Below are 21,397 nucleotides of genomic sequence, written 5' to 3' on the forward strand. Positions count from 1 at the left end.
ATATGAACATACTTTTTGCGAATCGCTCGCATATGAACCCGAAGAGACTAGCGATTCACAAGAAAATATTTAATCGTTAAACTTGTCGTTACGTAAAAAATAGAAATACAAAAAAAATACATATTTGTATATATGTATAATATTTTGATATATTTTATAAATATAAATATGGTGTGTGTGATAGATGTGATGTTGGGGGGCCCACAATTTATGGTTTTTTGTGGTTTGAAAAACCAAACTTGAAACATTGGTTTTTGGTTCAAACCAAGCTCTCCAATGGTTTTTTGGTTTTTAGGTTGGTTTAAACCAAACAAAAACCATCAATGGAGATGCTCTTACAATTGAATTCAGTCATCATGTATCTAACAACGTACTAAAAGTTAATACAATTCTAATAACTTGATAAAATTTGATCCAACCAACCCTCGACTTTTTTTGTTGTGTGGCACTCTACTTGATCATCAGGATGATCAATGGCTACTTTTAAAAACATTATAAGTTACATAATAATAAAGTGGGTGGTTAGCCTGTCCTTTTTATCATAATGATTACAAATATCTTCAAAATATGGCATAATATATAATTAATGTAAAAAAGGATTCTTAATACACAACACAAGTGTAACAGCATCAGTATTGCAGCTTGTTAACGTCATCATTCATGTTTGACTCGGCCAAAATTCAACCTTATATTTTCCCGATTCGTCAATACGATGTTGATTTACGGTCATTTTAAAAGAAAATGATGTTTGGAATCAACCTTACTGGTTTCTACATCTACCATCATGTTTTTATATATGTTTGTTTTTTAACTTATTGAAAATGACTGTTCAACCCCTTTCTTTATATACAGTTGACAATCTCTGATTCACGTTTCATCTTTTTTTTTGGAACAGCCAACTAAGTAACGCTGGGTACTCCGTACGCGCCCCCATTGGCTAAAGGTAGCCCAAGCTGGCCACGAGTCCGGACGGATGGAGCCCCTAACAGTCCACCTATCGAGGGATTCTCCGGATAAAACCCGGCCCCCATGCCCGCCAAACAGCAAGACAGCGAGAAGCCGGAAAAACCGGGTGAGATCAGGACTCGAACCTTGACAAGCCAGGATCATCTTTCATATCTCCCATGTAAATTGGTTATAGTGAGATTTGAACGCCCTATCTCTCACTAGTAAAGTAAGTGCTTGAGTAAACTCCAATTTATCAAGTTTCATCAAATTGTATGTTAAAAAATAAAGATGACTATTTTAAGCAAATATTCCACTCTATCCAACAAAACCTTTTTCATATATATTTTATATATTACTATAATTTTGATTATGGCTAGCTGAGATAACTCAAGCTTACAATTGGTAATAGAATATTAGTCATTCTCATATTTTATTGACACGTGAAACTTCATATTGAAACAAATTAAATTATACCTCCATATCATCATAATTAAGCCTGTCAATTCATTCTCCATCACTATACCATAGTTTTCATCTTCTGCTTATCAACCAAACACAAAACAAGATTCCTAAATTCATAAATCTTTTGGATCTTTGTAGAAAATGAGGTTCAATCAGCCATAAAAGCGAATGGCGAAGCATAAAAGAGGATTATGGTCACCCGATGAGGACCAAAAGCTAACATATTACATCATGAACCATGGCCATGATTGTTGGAGTTCCGTTGCCAATAACGCAGGTAATTAACTTCATGCATCATGAAAATTATATTAGTCATCAAGACAAAACACGTACGTTTACTTGTTGCTTTTCCTTCTTTTAGGTTTGCAAAGGAACGGAAAGAGTTGCTTAAGATGGATTAATTATCTTAGGCCGGGATTAAAGCGTGGCCCATTTTCATCGCAAGAAGAAGAAACTATTTTGACCCTTCATGGATTGTTAGGCAACAAGTACGTAATTGATCGACCGTATTCATTTATTATATATTTTCATTGATAACTTTTAAATCGATATAGTTTGAATATTTAGTAAACTTTAACTATGCAGATGGTCTCAGATATCACAACATTTGTCCGGAAGGACGAATAACGAGATAAAAAATTACTGGCATTCTCACCTCAAGAAAAAAGTACCGACAAACTAAAACATCTTCAAGACATTCATCTTAAACTTGATAATTGTACACGCACAACCTTAAACATGGAAAGTAAAGAACCATCTTCACCATGCTTAAACACATATGATGACATGGTCCAGCCGGTCCCACCAGCGTCCCAGATCAAGTGATCAACAACTTACATATAAATTTATCTCCTTTCTCATGGTTCCACCATGTAGCTATGAAACCAAGGGTTTGTATTGTAAATTAGCTTTCATAGATATCAATAGTAAAACTAAATAGTAAGGGGTCTAAGTGCATTAGTAGATTGTATAGTTATAGACTCATTTGTAAAGCTGTAAAGTGTTAAGTGTCATTGTGTAATTTAGTAAGTCTATAACTGAAAGTAGTATGTTTAAGTTTAGGGTGTGCAGTCATAGGCTATCAACGGTTCGGTATGTTCTGTACATATATATTAGGGTCGAATAACGAGCCATTGTGCCGATGTATATATGTATCAAAGCTTACCGTTAATTAAAGTATAGTTTGTTAATCTTGCACTCTAAATGGTCATATCAGATAAATTGTTTGTTGAATTGCTTCTTGATTACCAACAATAGAACAAGGTTATCTTATTTTCAAACCGTGTAATTTTTTATTATAATTTGACAGGCCAGTATATATTGAACTAAATTACCTGATGTTCCTGCTCCTTTAGACATGTCTACAGAACATCCAGTTCCATTTGTGGTCTCTGCCTGTGATATATTTTACTTCTATGTATTTAACATACATTTTGAAGTTATTAGCATTAATGTGCTACTATATCATTATATTTTATTATAATCTATTTGATGAGGTAACTATTTACATATACAGAATACATTATTCCTAATTATTGTCTTTTACGTATTTAGCTTGGAAGGGCAATACTAAACAAAGGAGTATTACCGACGATGAAATTTGTTGGTAATAGCTGTTACCAATGGATTACAACGAGAGTAGTGATAATTCCCTATGTGTTCAACCTCAATACCTCGGGTATGTTTGGCAAAGAGCTTTTAGGAGCTTTAAGCTACAAGCTTTTAAGAAAAAACTCAAATTTATTGAAAAATCTTGTTTGGTTAGAGTAGCTTGAAGCTTTTAGGTTAGGAGAAAAAGCTTGAAGCTAAAAGCTCCAACAAGTAGCGTGTATAAAAAGCTACAAGCTTTTAGTATTTCAAATTTTACAATTTTGGTACTTGAACTTCCATCACATTTTGTAAATTCATATAATAATTACATATTTAACCCATATTCAAAACCAACTACCCCCATAACTTTTTCACACGTTAATATTTATTTTTAAAAATTGCATCATAAAAACGAACATTTTATTCTCTTTAATTTGAGTAACATATTGTTATATATCTTTAACTTTAAAAAATTAATATATTATGTGATTATTGGTTAGGATCGGCAACAAGTCGAATCAGGTAAGCCTGGGTCATGTGTAAAAACAAATTAGGGCCGGAACGAGTCGATGCAAAAAGAACTAATTTAGTCCAGTTCATGTTGGTTCGGTTTTGAGTCGAAAGGGGCCAAGTCAAAATATGTTTCGGATTAGAACGATGCAATGCGTGAACACCCAGCTAGTTTTATTAAAAACTCCAGCTACTCTACCAAACACGTAAATATTTCTAAAAAACTACAGCTAACAGCTACAGCTTCTAGCCACCAGCTACAGCTACCAGCTAGTTTTGCCAAACATACTCCTCATATATCTTTCTTAAAACCAAGGTAAACTCTTAAGAAAAAGTAATCAGGAAAATCAAGTGGGACGACTTAGTTTTATAAGTTTTGTTTATGTTGCATCTTAAACTTACCATAGGCCCTTTAATATGTTGTTTCCTCAAATTTAGTAATTTACCTTGTACACATCATATCTTTTATTGTTTGGGTTTGAACCCAGTTCTACAAGCCCCCTATCACACCTCTATCTAGGCTTAGGAGTGCGACTCATAAGTTGGTATCGTATTTGTAAATAATTCAGAGCTGCGTTATATTGCGGAAGACTTATAAAACTTTAAGGATCAAAAATGTAATTTATATATACATTCAAAAAGACGGGTATTATAAAATACCTGTTTAAAGTTGTTAACAAAAAATTACTTGTTTATGTTTTACAAACCACCATATTAAACTTATACAAAATGAATCCGAGCCATCGGATATTAGTACTTCGTCATTTCCAAGCTCTAACTTTGTTCACCTGCAAAATGTAATAAAATACGTCAGCAACGAATGCTGGTGAACACGCTTAAGCAAAAATATTTCTTTTACTTTATTACCCCTCGAGACTACGCCTACCTCGGCTCAACGTGGCTTAGGGATAACAAAGTCAAATAACACATTATAAATATGAGCCTCTACGCTAGGTCACCTCAGCAAACACCGCAGCGTTCGACTTAGTTAAGTACCCGTAAATATACACAACGGTCGTACTCCCTGCAGGAGAGCATCCTACGACCAAGGGTGGTGCGATCATGCCCATACATCGCATAGTACCACCTATGTAAGGATCAAGACATACGTATACCACAGCCTAAGGGCTAGGTTCATACCCTTTATTTATAACGGTTTTATGAACACATAGTTCATTGTAAACAATTTCACAAAACAAGTTGACTCATTTTAAAATAAGTAAAAGTTTGGGGGCGTATTCACCTTGTCTCTTTAGGATCGGCTTCACTAACCGTCCAAGGGTCTTTCCCTTTCTTTATCTCGCACCTATAGTACGAGTATAAATATTTGTTAGTCGGATACACGATCCGGCTTAAGACCTTTAGTCTTATATCTCAATCCTCGATTGAACCTTTAATTCAATTCTTATTTACTTGAAAACCTTTAGCATAAAAGTAAATTATAAACCTTTAGTTTATATAAAAACCCGACGTTTCTTCTTCTCCAAGAAACGTAATCTTTTCTTTTATTATTTAAGAATACTCTTTATTCATTAAATAAAATTTCATAACAAAGAATATTTACATATATACGTATTCAACAATATTCAATAATCATACTTTCATCTTTGTTTGTTATGTTTTCTTTTCTTTTCTTTTATCGAGGTATCGAGTATAACTTCGACTTAAGGCTTAAGCCTTGAATATAATACTAAATTATATTGAATTCGATATTACGCCTAACCTTAAGTGGCGTATAGAAACTCTAGGGACTCGAGCAACACTCCAACGCCACTTGAACTCTTTGGTCGTCAATCGATAACGCCAAACTTCAACTCTCGACAACACGCTTAACGAGATTCATTGCCATTAAAACAACACCTTCTTGGTATGTGGGTGAGGGTGGCACAACTTCGAGGAAACGTTATACACAAACGAAGAATCGGGACACGCTTTACGATGAAATATGGTACGTTTATCGAGGTGGATCGTGAGTCGGTTTCTCGGGGTTTAGAGAGAAGCTAGAGAGAAGTGAGAGAGCTGTTTTGGGATGTGAAAATATTAAATCCCGGACTTGCTATTTACAGAGCTCAAATTGATACCCATCGCGATACGCGATGGGTCCCTGAGCAAACCTATCGCGCATCGCGATATAGGTCTGCTGACTCACTGCGTAGACCTGCCATGTGTCGACACGTGGCAGGCACCGCCCCATGTGGCAACACGTGGTAGCAGTGTTGCCACGTGGCGATAACCAGTGCCACCGTGTGCCACGTGGCACACGTGACACACATTGTCAGACACCCCATCGCGATACGCGATGGGAGTCTCTTCTAACTAATCGCGTAGCGCGATGGGTCAGGAAAACCATTTTTTTTATTTTTAACCCTTAAGTTTTGAATTTTGGCAATTTTAGTCCCTAGACTTTGAAAAGTTGATACTTTGAATTCGAAATTGTCACGTTGTTACACCCACAATATGGAAACATTGCCAGTACACTACAAACGCATTATGGGTATATTTGATAAAGAGCTTTTAAAAGCTTTTAGTAGCTTTAAGCTACAAGCTTTTAAGAAAAAACTTAAATTTATTGAAAAATCTTGTTTGGTTAGAGTAGCTTGAAGCTTTTAAGTTAGGATAATAAGCTTGAAGCTAAAAGCTCAAACTAGTAATGTTTAGAAAAAGTTAAAAACTTTTAGTTTTACAAATTTTACAATTTTGGTACTTGAATTTCCATCACATTTTGTTAATTTCATATAATAATTACATATATAACTCATATTCAAACCAACTACCCCCATGACTTTTTAACAAACCATAACTTTTTTCACATGTTAATATTTATTTTTAAAAGTTGCATCATAAAAACGAACATTTTATTCTCTTTAATTTGAGTATCATATTGTTATACTTCTTTAACTTTAAAATTTTTACATATTATGTGATTATTGGTTAGGATCGGCAACAAGTCGAGTCAGGCAAGCCCGGGTCATGTGTAATACCAAATTAGGGTCGGAACGAGTCGATGCAAAAAAGGTTAATTTCGTCCGGTTCATGTTGGTATAGTTTTGAGTTGAAATGAGTCAAGTCAGAATAGGTTTCAGATTACAACGATGCACCGCGTGAGCACCCAACTAGATTTATTAAAAGCTCCAGCTAATCTACCAAACACCTAAATATTTCTAAAAAACTACAGCTAACAGCTACAGCTTCTAGCCACCAGCTAGTTTTGTCAAACATACCCTACGTGTATTTGGAAACATAGTTATTATTTTTTTATTGAGCCCCAAACTGTGGGTCTCGTAGTGGTCACTTACTTTAGCGTGAATACGGGTCAGCCTGGTGTGATGTCTAGGCGGACTATTGATAACAATAGAAAAACTAGTATACATCACATACAACTACGATCACAATGATTTATATTTAGAGATACAGTGGAATGTTAGCAGTAAATATTAGAGTTCACTATAGGTAGTAAATATTAGAGTTCACTAAAGGGAAAATTCTATAGGGTGGCAGTTAGACCTGCAATGCTATATGGAACAGATTGTTGGGCCATCAAGAAGGCACAAGTGCGGAAGATGGAGGTAGCAGAAATGAGAATGCTACGTTGGATGTGTGGGCACACAAGGCTAGACCGAATAAGAAACGTTGAGTTTCGCGAGAGATTAGGGGTGGCGAACATAGCAGACAAGATAAGAGAGTGGAGATTGAGATGGTTTGGACATGTAAAGAGAAGATAGACGACGAATCCTGTTAGATCCGTAGAAAACATTACTATAGAGGGGAGGAGGGGTAGAGGACGACCGAAATTGACTTGGGATGAGAGGATTAGGCATGATTTGATAGACCTAAACCTCTCCGAGGACATGGTTGAGGATAGGAATTCGTGGAGAAGTAGAATTAAAGTTAAGGATTTTTAGAGAGAATTGAATACCTTAGGGCTTAGACTTAACTTATTTAGGTCACATATCATAATGGTATTTCCCTTACATATATTATTATTATTATTATAATTATTATTAGCTTTTATATAGCTGTTAAACTGTGATCTTATTATTAATATTATTATAATTAGTAATAGTTTTTATATAACTGTTAAACTTTGATTTCCTTTATTTTGCTTCATACACATGTACTTAGAGCCGAGGGTCTCTCTGGAAGCCACCTCTTTATTCCTTTGGATAGAGGTACGGTGTGCCTACATCCCACCCTCCCCAGACCCTACTTATAGCTTTGCTGTCGGTGGGATTTTACTGGGTATGATTGATTGATTGATTGATATAGGTAGTGTATCCATCACATAATAATTTTGTGTTATACAGTAGATTAGCATATGATACTTAATCTTTTAATGTGTTATATTATTTACATATTTGATAGTCGAGTGATATCATTAACAAGACATTTTCAATCAGTCATATGAGTTAATTTAAGAGGCTCTTGTGACAATATGGTGATATTTGGTGCGTACCGTCCTAAACTTGCTGATGTACTATTGCTCTTTGTCAAGTTGCTCTTTTTCGTTTGATGTGCTATCATTTTCACATGTCCAAGTCCAACATTTGTAGTTCTTTTTATAGTATCACATTTTTTAATCATTTTTATTTTTTAGATTTTTTAATTTCACATGTTTCATAACTTATATTTTCTTTTTAGTTCACATGTTTCATAGCCTTTTTTATTATTATTTTGCAGTTTCACATTTTTCATAACCATTCTTTATTCTTTAATATTGTGTGGATTAAATTATTATAAGACAATGAGGTCTATGGACTATAAAAAGTAGTAGTCGATGTCTATGGACTATAAAAAGTAGTAGTCGATGTCTATGGACTATAAAAAGAAGTATCTTATTGGAGAGGCAATATGAGCCCAAAAAATTAAATGGATAGAATTCAGAATATCTCACTCAATAAACTTATCATAAGATCGATCTCAAAGAGGTTGATGTATATATGTAAATTATTATCTGGTGAAGACATGTATGTGAGCTAAAAAGAATAAGTTTGTCTTATATTAGATGCAACATGACTAACACTAAAGTAATGAATTAGTGTTTTGAGGTAAGTGAGTTAGAGTTATAAATCAATTGAGACGTTAAACAAATTCAACACGTTAACTTATACCGTTAAATAGGCTATTGGGTCGCATTTACGATACCTTTAGCAAAACAAAGTAGCTAGCCTTTTACCTTATTTATATTTAGTTAATTGTGACTTATTATTTTTAACTCTAAAAAGATGATTTCTTAAGGTGTCTTCCGATTTCTTAGAACATATCAATTAAATCATTAAAACATGACTAGATTTGTACCCATCGTGTTGTGACAGTGCATTAGATATTTTTATGTGTTAAGTTCGTTACGATACCGACACATAATTGATGGAAATCATGCCCAAGGAAACGAACATGAAATTTGATCTCATCCAATATGGAGTCTTTTTTGTTTATTATAATTTTTGGGGCACCAATTACGTAAAATCTAATAATCTATTTATACTAAAACCTTAAATTGAAAAAAAAGACACTATTTCTAGAAAACTGCCCAAATGCTCCTGCCGTACTAAAGAAAAATACCAAAATAAACTTACTAAATGATTCTAGACTCTTTTGCAAAACACCTCGTTTACTTTCACTTTCTTTCATAATGACCCTGTCAAGATTAACTTTCAATATCCGATAACGCTTACAGCAATAATGCTCGTATAGCTTATAATAAAAAGGATTATATTAAAAAAAATATATTATATTTATACTAAATTTGATGTTGGCGAGCTTTGTTACGATATTGCACTATAAACCCAAAAATTATGTTAGTAAATTTATTAGATTATATTATGACTAAATTTGATATAGGCATTATAACTTTTAATTTCTTAAGAGTATGATACTTCAGATTTGTCTAATCTTTTCACTGTCAAATATTCAACTTTGTTCATACGTATATATAGTTTGATCCAATTAAATCAAACGACTACGTCATTTGTTTGTTTCTTGATTTTATTTCTTCACTTTTTTCTCTTATTCTTTAATTTCATTTCCTTTCTTTCGTAATCTTGTGAAATTTAAACCTGCAAATTCAAAGATGAAACAATTAAGTATCATGCTATGCACTGTTTTACAGTTAAAAGTGTCGAATTTGTATGCAAATTGATGTGATATAAAGCATTAGCTCAAACTAATGTGTATTAGATGCTCATGTAGGTTGCCCTGTCATCCGAACGCCGCCCTACCCGTCCAACTTGCTATGCTTAATCCTAAGATACTTTAATTCGTATAATTAACTTTCATGTTTGTTGAGATAACACACTCAAGGTTCTAACTAATTGGTAGTAGAAATTAGTCACTATATATATTTAATTGACACATGAAACTTCACTTGAAATAAACTATGGCATACTTATAATTTAAAAGAAGTTGCAAAACTAAATTCAAATTTAAAAGAAGTTGCAAACTTCACTTGTTATAAAATCTAGTCACTCTATTAAATTGCCTCGTGAATCTTCAATAAAAAGTAGTTCATAAAAAGTAGTTCTTTCTAAAAAGTATATTACAATAGACCTTCAACTTAACGTTCTTTTAAAAGAACTTTTATGTATGTTTTACCCAAGTTCTGGAAATATTTCACTAAATCCATTTTTATTCTATTGCTCAATTTAAAAAAAAACTATAAATGTTCAAATGGGACATACATACTACAAATTTACTATAAAAACTACAAATACAAATTTAAACACTTAACAAGAGTTAAGTTACTCTCAAATGGGACATATAGAAAACTTGATTATATTGAATGAAACGTTTCTTATATCAGAGTACAAAATTGATGGGAATTTGTATACTTCATAGAGAATCATAACAAAAAACCAAAAGATATTTAAAAGGAATGAAAGAACTTTCTCTATTTCCATGTTTATTTTTTTCTCGTTTGAAAATGAAATACAATACCTTATTATTGTACTGCAATTTAAGGATTAGCATATTCGGTACGTGTACTGATTTGGGAAACACCAGTACAAAACATGATGTATCGTTGATACTATGTTTTAAGTTTTCAGTACTGGTACACTACCAGTATATTTTGAATTGTGCTTTCAATTAATACTGGTATCGTCGCATTATGGTACCGTAGTCCTGCCTAAAAAGAGAAAGCATGAAAAAAGCAACTCACAATTACATAAGAGATCATAGAATCTTTACTACATGCATCATGAGCATTCGATCGAACAGGGTTAGGGAGTCTCATCCAATGTTATGAAAAAAAGCGAATTGTATAGCTGAAGACAGAAAGGCTATGACTGAGACACCCGGGTGCGCAAGAACTAAAAGACCACGTATCCGGTCTCGGCAAAAGCCATGTCAACAAGCGATGATCCGCGAAGGGAAAAAAAGAATTCAGTACCGGTATTAAAATTTACGCTCTTCGGTACCGGTCTTTTCGGTGCTAATACCGGTCAATACAGGTACATTACCGATCTCATCCGTTGACTACATTACTACGTGAAAACTACCCTTGTATTATTAATACCAACTTTACTAGCATGTGTAGCATATATTTAATTTACTATTTTAACAAAATAAAATAAAAAAATAAATAAATAAATAAAAACCCGAAAAATGTTGATAAAAGGTCAATGAGTTCCCCGTTGATGCTGAAACGCATAAACAATTTGTATAAGATTTCCAAGAATCCATTCTTATATATATTTTTCAATAACATAGTACGTTGTTAAAATGCATATAAATAATTAATGCATGGCGCAATTATTCCCTTTAAATACCCAATCATCTACGGACTCTCATCATCAAATCATAAAACTTTTGATCTCTCTAGAAAATGAGGTGCAAGCTACCAGAAAAGCGAAAGGCGAAACACAAAAAGGGATTATGGTCACCCGATGAGGACCGAAAGCTAGCATGCTATGTCATGAACCATGGTCATGGTTGCTGGAGTTCTGTTGCCATTAATGCAGGTAAAATAATTACATTACATTAATCATCAAAACAAAATGACTTTAATAATCACATTTCCTTCTTTTAGGTTTGCAAAGGAACGGAAAGAGCTGCAGACTAAGATGGATTAATTATCTTAGACCAGGTTTAAAGCGCGGGCCATTTTCATCACAAGAAGAAGAAACCATTTTATCCCTTCATGGATTGTTAGGCAACAAGTAATTTACCACATTCATTTTAAATATTTTGTTATTGATCAGTTTAGATTTGATGCAAAGTGAAAGCATGAAAACTTGAAAAGATATTACGTACTTGAATAATAAACATTACATTTGGGTTGCTTTCCCAGATATTGTTTAATTTCTAAAATTCAAACTAACTGTTAATTAGCTAGAGAAATTAAAGTAGCAATTAAACACGTAAGTTTTATACAACACTGCACAATTAAGGGGAAAATATTGAATGCTGAAGTAGCTAGGAGCTATAATTTGTCACGTAAATTGGTGTATCGAGACATTTTGGTTCATTTCTTATGGCCCTCGTAACTCCACTCGTAGTGTAACTTGTGCACTTTTATGATGGGGTCTTTTATGCCTTGTTTTCTCCTGTCTAACTAGTCTAAGTAGGGAGTTAGCTAATGTTTGGTTTGGCTCCACATCGAGATTAACTTGATTTGATTTCTAATCAATGTTTTACTATTCAGGTGGTCTCGGATATCACAACATTTACCTGGAAGGACCGATAACGAGATAAAAAACTACTGACATTCTCACCTGAAGAAGAAAGTAGACAAATCGAATCATGTTCAAGTTCATCTTAAACTTGATAATTGCACAACCTCAGACATGACAAGTAAAGAACCATCTTCACCATGCCTAAATACATCCAACTTCACCAATAGTTCATCTAGTGACACGGTTCTGTTGGTTCCTCCAGTTTCCCAGATAAGCAACTTACCAAAACTTTTATTTGCCGATTGGATTAGCCTAGATGAGTTTCAACAGGATTTTGGCTTGTCAAGTGATGATCCACTTGGCCATGGTTCAAACTACCAATTAAGCACCATGGAGCATGAATGGCAACATGATAAAGGATCAACTGAGGACAGCAAGAACCAAGATTGTCTATACATGGGTTCAGATGGAAACGCGTTTCACACTCACATGACAATTGATCAACTTTTTGAACTTAATAATGGTGATTTTGACATAGATAATTTCATATATATGTAAGGTGTACTTCATGAAGAAAGAGTGAAATATCCAAATAGCTAAATACAAAAAGAATAAAGAATTGTTGTATTTCTACATATAAATTTATCTCCTTTCTCATGGTTCCACCATATAGCTGAACTTTACTTTCTCATATGCCTTCAAGCTGCTCCATAAAAGAACAAATGCAACAAAGAAGATGATTGCGATTGGTGTCCATTTCGTTGCAATAACCTGTGAACTCTAAGTTATCAGCTATCTTTGATCCTTGACAAAAATACCATCTTTTTCTACGTAAACTGGCCAGACGTGTCACTAAATGTTTATCTACGACAATGTGCCTAAAAATAATTTTGTTTTTTTTTATTTACCTCAAGAGTCTTCGAATCCCATACAGGAGAAGTACTTTTGTGTGCTTTCATCATCCTTTCCATCATATCTAAGGATTAAAAGTAGAAACATATATGTCACAAAATAGAGAGTATATACCAGACCATGTAAAATTAACATTTTGACTTGTTGATGATAGAATTAAATAGCAAGTAATAATAATAACAACTATGATGGATAAAAAATCAATGAGCCAATACATATTGAAATAAATTACCTGATCTCTTCCTCCGTTCAACAATTGTAGACATATCTTCAGTAAGAACCTCTAGTTCTAGTTTGTGGTCAGCATTTAGTTTTGACAAGTTAACCTGAGTCCTTGCATCCACATATTGTCTTCTGATATTGCAAATTGTGTTATCTGAGTTGTAATTTGTGAAGTAAATTAGTTAGTTACCAACTTACCATTGTTAAATAAATGAGTATCACTGATAGCCAGTTACCTATACTGGCACATTCCGGTGGCAACTATCAATGGAAAACCCCCAAAAAGTAAAATCATTTTTCAAATACCGTCTGATTTCAATAGTTTGTTTGCATCACCAACGAAAATTCCCTTGATAATCCACTGGTGTATGGGGTTGGATCTTTGATAAGAACCATGCCTATTCTTTTAATTATTATAATTTTGTACTAATTTCAAGATTTGTATTGATTTAGTATTAACTTCCTGATGATTTGTATTAATTCCTGTTAGTTTTTAGATGCTGTATTAATTATTTGTATTAATTTCTAGAATTTGTAATAATGTCAGATTTGTATTGATTTTCCTTAAATAAAATAATTAAACTTTCAAATTATTTTTATGATTTGGAATTAAATTACGCACGTAACTCCCTTGTAGATAGTGTATGCTCCACCGTAGAAGACATGTTGTGTATCGGAAAAGACTTGTATGCCACCGGAGAATACCTGTCGGTAATCCCTCGCTAAAATTTCCCAAGGCAAACCTCGATAATCCGCCGGCAAATAATTAATTGCCAAGACATATTACCGACATATCTTCACCAACGGATACTCGATTACTCGTCAGTATGACTCACTGACAGATTTCTCATATGTAACTGTCTATCAGTGATACTCATTTGTTTAATTACTAATGTACCATTTATTTTTAAACATCAAGAAAGTAGAAATTAAAAATGCTAGTTACCGAATTTGACAAAGGTGTATGGTTTGGTTATCTGGTTAACAAGTTCTGGATCAACCTTGTCAAATTCCTTTTGCAAATCTTGAAGATAGTAAAACGCAAGCTTCCTTGGATATGAAACATCACATAATGTGATGAAACAAACACCATTTCTTACCATGTAGCTTCATTAATTGGCATCACAACTCAGAATATATGTTTGCTACTTTAAATGGATCAAATTAATAAAAATGAAAAGTGTAACATACTTGAAGCATTGGTTATGGAGGAAGATGGTGGCAGCAGAAGGTGGCAACGCATCCATTGAGATTTCATGAAGCAAGAACTCTGCATGTTTCTTGTAAATAATATTATTGTCATCATCTTTGTAAATGGGTAATTCATCATGCATCCTTCCAATTATTGTTAGCTTCACCATATCTGATATTCTAGTGTATTGACAAGTGTGAGTGATATATAAAGTTTTAATTATGGGTGGATATATAGGAAGGTATGGGATGATAAAAGGTAAAAGGTAATGGAGTGGAAATGAGATGGAAAGAGAAGATGATGATTCCTTTGTCTTTTTGTGGTACCAAAAAACAAACTCCATACACGTTTTCAAGGAAACTTAGCCTCCAAGAATCATCCAAAGCAAGTAAAAACATATATTCACTTCATATTTGGTAATATATTTATAACTACAAATCCGAATCCACGCGTAATAATGGTCGGGTTTTATTTTTGATGGTGTTTTTAGATGAGTCAGAATTAAATCATGAAAATCAGTATAAACGGTTGATATTCGGTTTTATTATATGGAGTGGCTTCAAAAGCTATTAGAAAAAAAGAATATTAGATTATTACTTTCTAAATGATTAGTTGACACTTATTTACACTTATTGGTTTTAAAAGCTATTAGAAAAAAAGAAGAAGATTAGATTGTTACTTTCTAAATGATTAGTTGTGAAAATATATAATAAACCGGCTTGTTGACCACGCCATGCTTTACTTTTTAGACTTTATTGGATGTATAGAAAATTAATTCTTTATATATAGTTTTGAAAAGTTATACTACTAATTAAATTACTATATTGTTAAAGAGTTGCCTTTTGATTTTGTTGGTTTGAAACAATTAAATTATAATGATTTCTATGAGTATGAGTGTATGACACCTGGGTTGTCGAAAATAAGGTATTTTGTCATCTGAGATGACAGGAATTGGTGACAAGTCATCAAAGGTTTCCACTTTCCACAAAGCAGTACACATCGTCTCTTGATAGTAGAAGGCAGAAGGCTTCAACGGCCGTTGTGCTAAGCCACCCAATCGCCCGTCGACAACCTGTTCACCTTCACTTTATCTTCTAAACCTAAATACCCAATACTACTCCATTTTTTCTCATATGCTTATTTGAATGCGGTTCAATAACAACTTTTCGAATATTTTCCTGACTACCAACATATTTTCACAAAATTTCACCGAATTGAGTCAATAGCGAACTATTTTCATACAATAAGATGAAATTGCGGTTGTTTTTGTTGGTTTCCCCCTTTTTTTTCTATTCCAAATGAAGGTGAAATTGTGTGTATTGAAGTTTTTGTGATTTGAGAACAGCGATATATGTAAGGAAGGATAGATGTTAAAAGGAGGCAATAATTGAGGTTCCGAGCTGATCATCTTGATCTTTAACTCCTAAACAAGCACTTCACGAAGTCTCGTGGAATTTGATTGATTTATTGATTCATTTTTTTCTTACCAATCGTGTTGGTGTGGATATGGAGAATTTAAGCTTTAATGGTGTTTCAGTTGCTTCAAGTTGGGATGACAAGGAAGATGCATTACCGTGGTGTTTGGTCGGCTATATGCATAGGCTATTGTTGCTTAGAAAATGGATTCGCTATCTCAGATCGCGGATCCCATGTCTACCATGTTCTCTCAAATGATTATGTGTAGTCCCTAGGGCTGTAAACGAGCTAACGTTATCATATGAGACCTTGTTTGTGTTCGTTCATTAACCTATTGTCGGACAAACTGACGGTACACGAAATGCCATATCTATATTCGTTCGTTAAGGAATTGAGCATGTTCTTATTTGTCTTCGTCCATTCATTATTTTCGTAAACTAACACAAAATGACACTAATGGACACTACCTATTGTCGGACAAACTGACGGTACACATGAAATGCCATATCTATATTCGTTCGTTAAGGAATTGAGCATGTTCTTATTTGTCTTCGTCCATTCATTATTTTCGTAAACTAACACAAAATGACACTAATGGACACTTATCAGTGTCGAAAGGCTAATCAAAATATTTATCAAATTCTAATATTGCTTTCTTTTACTAGCAAGGGCAACTAGGACGGTCTCTATAAGAAATCAGTGGAAATGTCAATCAAAAACATTTATAAAACCCTGTCGGGAAGAGTATTTTATATAACAAAAAGGAGCGAGTATTTTGAAGAACAAAATACAAGAACAAGTTTTTTCATAATTTTTTTAAACATTATATTATTACAGTTAATTTTACTTATAATTAATTTTTTGATAGCTTTTAAAATATAAATGTCATAGAATTTCGAATATACCGTTGAGACGTGACTTTCTTTTATCTATGTGCCGACATAAATTTTATTCAAACCGAGCCGAGTTAAATTTATATTGAACTAACATTGTAGGTAGGGGTGGCAATCTTGACCCAAACCCTTTCAAATGAGTCAGTTTAAGTTGTTTTAAAAGTTAAATGAGGTGCTGTTTGTTTTTTCAGAGGTAAAATGTCTGCAGTCTGCGGACCACATTTGCAAACATCTGTAGCAGAAGAGGTGGACCAAACCTCTGCAGTCTGCAACAAGAAGACTGTTTGTTTTTTAACGTCCGCAGACTGCTAAAATAAACTGAAATTTAACAAGAAACTACAAACTTTATTCAATAACAAACTAATAACAATATTCATCAAACCTAAACTTTCTACAAACATTATTCAACTATAAACTAATAACAACAATTCATCAAACCTAAACTCTTTACAAACTAATCGACTTCATTATCTTAGCTCTCAAAAGAACTATTGCTAACGATGTCAAAACCCCTATTTATCTCCTTTCCGAATTTAATATTTGAATGATGACGATATTGGTCCATCCATTTAACAATATGCCATCCATTAAACATCACACAGATATGCGAAAATGAACACCTCCAAATTAATTAATTTAAAATTAATGATAATATAATAACCAAAGCATCCAATCGCTATTTAAGAAAGAAGTGGTCTCGAAAACAAAGAATGCCACAAACCTGTTGGAGTGAAGCCGCGGATCTGTGGTGGAGAGAGAGAGAGAAGTCGCAGATCTGTGGTGGAGAGAGAGAGAGATGCGGCGGCGATGGAGGGTGGGAAGCGGTGAAGGAGGGTGGCCGGCGATGAGGGTAGAGGAGGCAGGTGGAGGAGTGGAGGGTGAAGCTAGGGTTTAAGAGGAGAAGGAAGGTGTTGTCATGAAAAAAATAAGAAAAAGAGGAGAAGAGGTGGGAAGTGGTTTGAACAATGCTTCTAGGAGAAGAGGACGCGCAGACGTTTTTTAATGAAACATCTTCGGAAAAACAAACACACTGCAGAGCCCAATGTCTGTGCGCCTCTTCTCAGTGCAGACAAAAGAGGTGGAGAAGTGTTTTTGAGGAAAAACAAACAGCAACTGAGTTGGTTTGGGTAAAAGGTTTTAACTAAATGGGTAAAAATAGGTCATTTGAAATTCCATCCTTTTATTTTCGGGTCAAAATGGGTCAACAAGTTCAAAGAAATGGGTCGATGTGGGTTAGTGTCCTAAGGAAATGTGACAAGTTTCGGATCGGAACGGGTTTTCGTACAAGAAAGGTTTCGGCACGAAACGGGTTTCAGATTGGAACGGGTTCGCTTCAGGTTTGAAGCCAACACGAGTATTCACCCGTGACGTGTTGGGTTTTGGTTTCTTTTGTTTCTTTCTGGTCGATTCCGGACTCGTTTTTGTTCGTTTTTTCAGTTTTGTTTTTGTTCGGTTTGAATTTTTTTAGTTTCGTTTTGATTGATTTTTTCGATTTTGATTAATGTGGTCCGGTTTTGGCTTTTTGTTTCTTTGTTTCATTTTCGTCGATTCTTTCGGTTTCGGTTTGATTCTATGTGGGTTTTTTTTTGTTTTTTTTATGGAACGAGGACACGTAGGAAACATTTTAGTGTTTTTACTTTTTTTATTTATGGTTTATATTTTAAGTTATAATTTTTTTTATTATTTTTGAATATATTTTTGATGGGTTTTTGATTATAATAGAAAACCTCTCAAAAAAAATTCAAAAAATAATAATAAAAAAGTCATAAATTAAAATATAGAATAACCTCTCTCATCTAATCGATCGGTGAAGGATGTCTTTGAAGATCATCTGGTCTGGCTTGTTACCATTAGTTCCTCTCTCTATAGAAAATAAAAAAAAAAAAACTAAAATGTTTCCGCCGTTATTCTCGTTCAAAAAAAAAACCTCAAAACCCGGTTCAACCCAAACCAAAACAACCCTTTTTTTAATTGACCCGTTTTGACCCAAACTCATTCTGACCAATACTTGTTTTGACTCATGACTCATTTCAACCCATGACTCGTTCGACCTAACTCAACCCATTTGCCACCTCTAATTGCAGGTAATCACTGGAAAGTATAAAGTATTACAGTCATTTTCAGTGAAAAGTAACGGAATAATTGCGTGCCCCTCATATATTCGGTTTATAAATTATCGGCGTGATCCATGTTTCGTTGTACCTGGACTCAAAAGTCCGAAATACCCCATCTAGAACTCAACACAGTCTCTACCCAACAGAAACTTAAAAATATATGTAATAAAACTGTTACATGCAACTTATTTATTATTAATGGCTCATATACAATCTGATGATATACATACAAATGCACACGTACTAAATATTGAAACATTAAACCAAACTACTCAGTAACAATATAAAAAGCACACATCAAGAGATTAACAAAAATCAAAGGCTTAACACAGTTGCAAATTCATTCTACCAGCTCTATATCCATTTGAGTAGTTTCTTCGGAGTTTCTCCGGTGGCCCGACACTTAGCCGCCATCTCTTCCGCCTTGAGAACCTCTTCTTTGCATTTGGCTTCGGTGAGGGCCCTCTTTTCTTCTGCTCTTTTGTGGACGGCAACAATTTTGTTCTTCATCTTTTCTATATATTGGGCTTTCTTTATCTCAAGATCTTCCTGGAATTTAACCAATTTCAATTTCTAGTTATCATGTTTTTTCGGCTTTTAATTTGTTAGCCGAGTTTAATATCTATTTAAGCTACAGTAGAAACTCTATAAAATAATACACTTAGGATCACCAAAATTTATTAATTAAAAGAGTTATTAATTAATCGATAAATTAATAATTATTAATTTATATATTAATTAATATTTTATTAATTTATAGTAGAATACTTAGTTTACAATTAACAACTTTCAAGCTTCCATTTAATTATTATATACAATGCATGTATATCAAATGAACGGCCCAATTTGAAAGAAACCTTCAATCTTCCACATTACTATGCTTCTTGTGTTTAATATATCACTTTATGGACATTAAAAATATTTTCTATATAAATACAAGATCAAAATAGGTTAACACAAACAAATCATACACACAGCATGGCTTCCCATCTTAAATGTGTGAAAAAAACAACAATAGGTTAACACATTGAACAATTTCTTGTTGAGCTATGAGAAAACAACACCAGAAGTTCTTACCATGCTAAGAAAAATTAGAGACGAGATTCAAGGGGAAATTGATATCAACAAAAAATAAAAGACAATTGAGTCATTTTGCAAGAAACCTTCATAAATCATTCATGTAATATGCTATATATAAGGAATTATTGATTTATATTTTATATGGGGTCTAAATAAATTATCAAAAATGTATTATCTTATAATTTTAGCAAATTATTAATTTAGCACCCTATCCCCGAGTCGGGACCGGCAAAAAATATTATCTTAGAGAGTTTATTAAATAATCGAGTATTAACTTATCGAGTTTCTACTGTATTACTATTTGATTTATTCGTTAAAAGTTTGTTTGTTGGTTATTATTCAATGTTTAATTTATTGGTGGATTTATTATTAGTTGGTTAGAATTATCATTATATTTTCAACCGAAATCTCTCGGTATAAACAAATTTGGTTGTCAGTTTTTCATTGCAAGCGGAGATCATGTTATTCACCAATATCGCTTTTCTATACATTTGGATCCTTTCAAGTTCAAATACGTTACCTCGAACTTTTTCAGCTCGGCTTCTAGTTCGGCTTTCTTGCTGATTTCCCATGCTTGAATGGAAGATAGCTTTTGTTGAGCTCTATTCAATCATTAGACATAAACTTTTGTTATAAAATCAAGAACTTTAACAACCAAAATTTATGTTCATTTCATAATAATTTAGTCGTGTTCTTACTTGTTCTGGGCCTTACACTTCGCGCTTTCTTCCCATGTTTTAATAAGTGCCTCTTTCTTCTCATTAACTACCTTAGCAAGAACATCATCTAAGAGGGAAAAAAACAGTTTAGTCTAGTCGGGAACGTCTTTATTGATTTAAAAAAAGCCCTCGCTTTAGGCTCCCAAAATAATTTTTAAAGATTACTATAATTACATTTATTACGAAATTAAGAGCCCTGATTTTAGAGTTTGTTTTAAGCCAAAAAAAAATGTTAACTTGTAAACTAGAATATAATCAGTTTAAGAGTACCTCTATTGATAGAACCCTCTTTAGGTTTCTCCTCACAAACTTCTGCCGGTTCAGTCAATTTATCAAAGACAAATTATTTCGCAAAATTTAATAGAAGCTATACGAAATTAAACAAGTTATTGATTAAGTTACTTTCGACGATCGCCACAGCTTTAGAATCATCAGTAGGTTTTTCTTCATGAACAGGAGGTTCCACGGTGACCATGGCTTTCTCATCCTCCTTCTCGGCTGCCACAGGAGACTTAGGCGGGCACTCGGGGGCTAATTCGACCTTTGTCACTTCTTCTACCGCCATGTCTTGTTGAATTACGAGTAAACTGGATTTTATGAAAGACATAAAAAGATTCAAAGTGTATGTTGGAAAGGATAAAGAGTGTGATAGCTATATAAATTGCTGGATTTGTGTATTATTTTATATAGATGAGCTGAGTTGGCAACTTGACACAACCCTCCTTATAAA

At 33.5% G+C, this 21,397-nt stretch overlaps 2 protein-coding genes and 1 pseudogene across 2 annotated transcripts; 1 reads left to right on the forward strand and 2 right to left on the reverse strand.

The window, feature by feature from the left end:
• Positions 1-11,329: 11,329 nt before the first annotated feature.
• Positions 11,330-12,677, forward strand: LOC143591137 (myb-related protein 330-like; annotated as a pseudogene).
• On the reverse strand, positions 12,675-14,614 carry LOC143591146 (25.3 kDa vesicle transport protein SEC22-1-like). Its single transcript, XM_077071445.1, has 5 exons — positions 14,445-14,614; positions 14,200-14,360; positions 13,264-13,407; positions 13,028-13,095; positions 12,675-12,890 (listed from the first exon to the last, which is right to left on the reverse strand). The coding sequence occupies exons 1-5, from the start codon at positions 14,612-14,614 to the stop codon at positions 12,774-12,776; spliced, it is 660 nt and encodes a 219-aa protein (XP_076927560.1). The 3' UTR covers positions 12,675-12,773.
• Positions 14,615-18,849: 4,235 nt separating this feature from the next.
• LOC143591157 (remorin-like) lies at positions 18,850-21,321 on the reverse strand. The gene is made up of 5 exons (XM_077071455.1): positions 21,070-21,321; positions 20,938-20,979; positions 20,647-20,734; positions 20,469-20,550; positions 18,850-19,417 (listed from the first exon to the last, which is right to left on the reverse strand). Exons 1-5 carry the CDS (start codon positions 21,272-21,274, stop codon positions 19,223-19,225), a joined length of 612 nt encoding a protein of 203 aa, XP_076927570.1. The 5' UTR covers positions 21,275-21,321; the 3' UTR covers positions 18,850-19,222.
• Positions 21,322-21,397: the final 76 nt, after the last annotated feature.

Source organism: Bidens hawaiensis, unplaced genomic scaffold, assembly GCF_021521415.1.
Source record: "Bidens hawaiensis isolate Kalapana, Puna unplaced genomic scaffold, B.hawaiensis_p1.1 tig00001685_1, whole genome shotgun sequence".
NCBI classification, from domain to species: Eukaryota; Viridiplantae; Streptophyta; class Magnoliopsida; order Asterales; family Asteraceae; genus Bidens; species Bidens hawaiensis.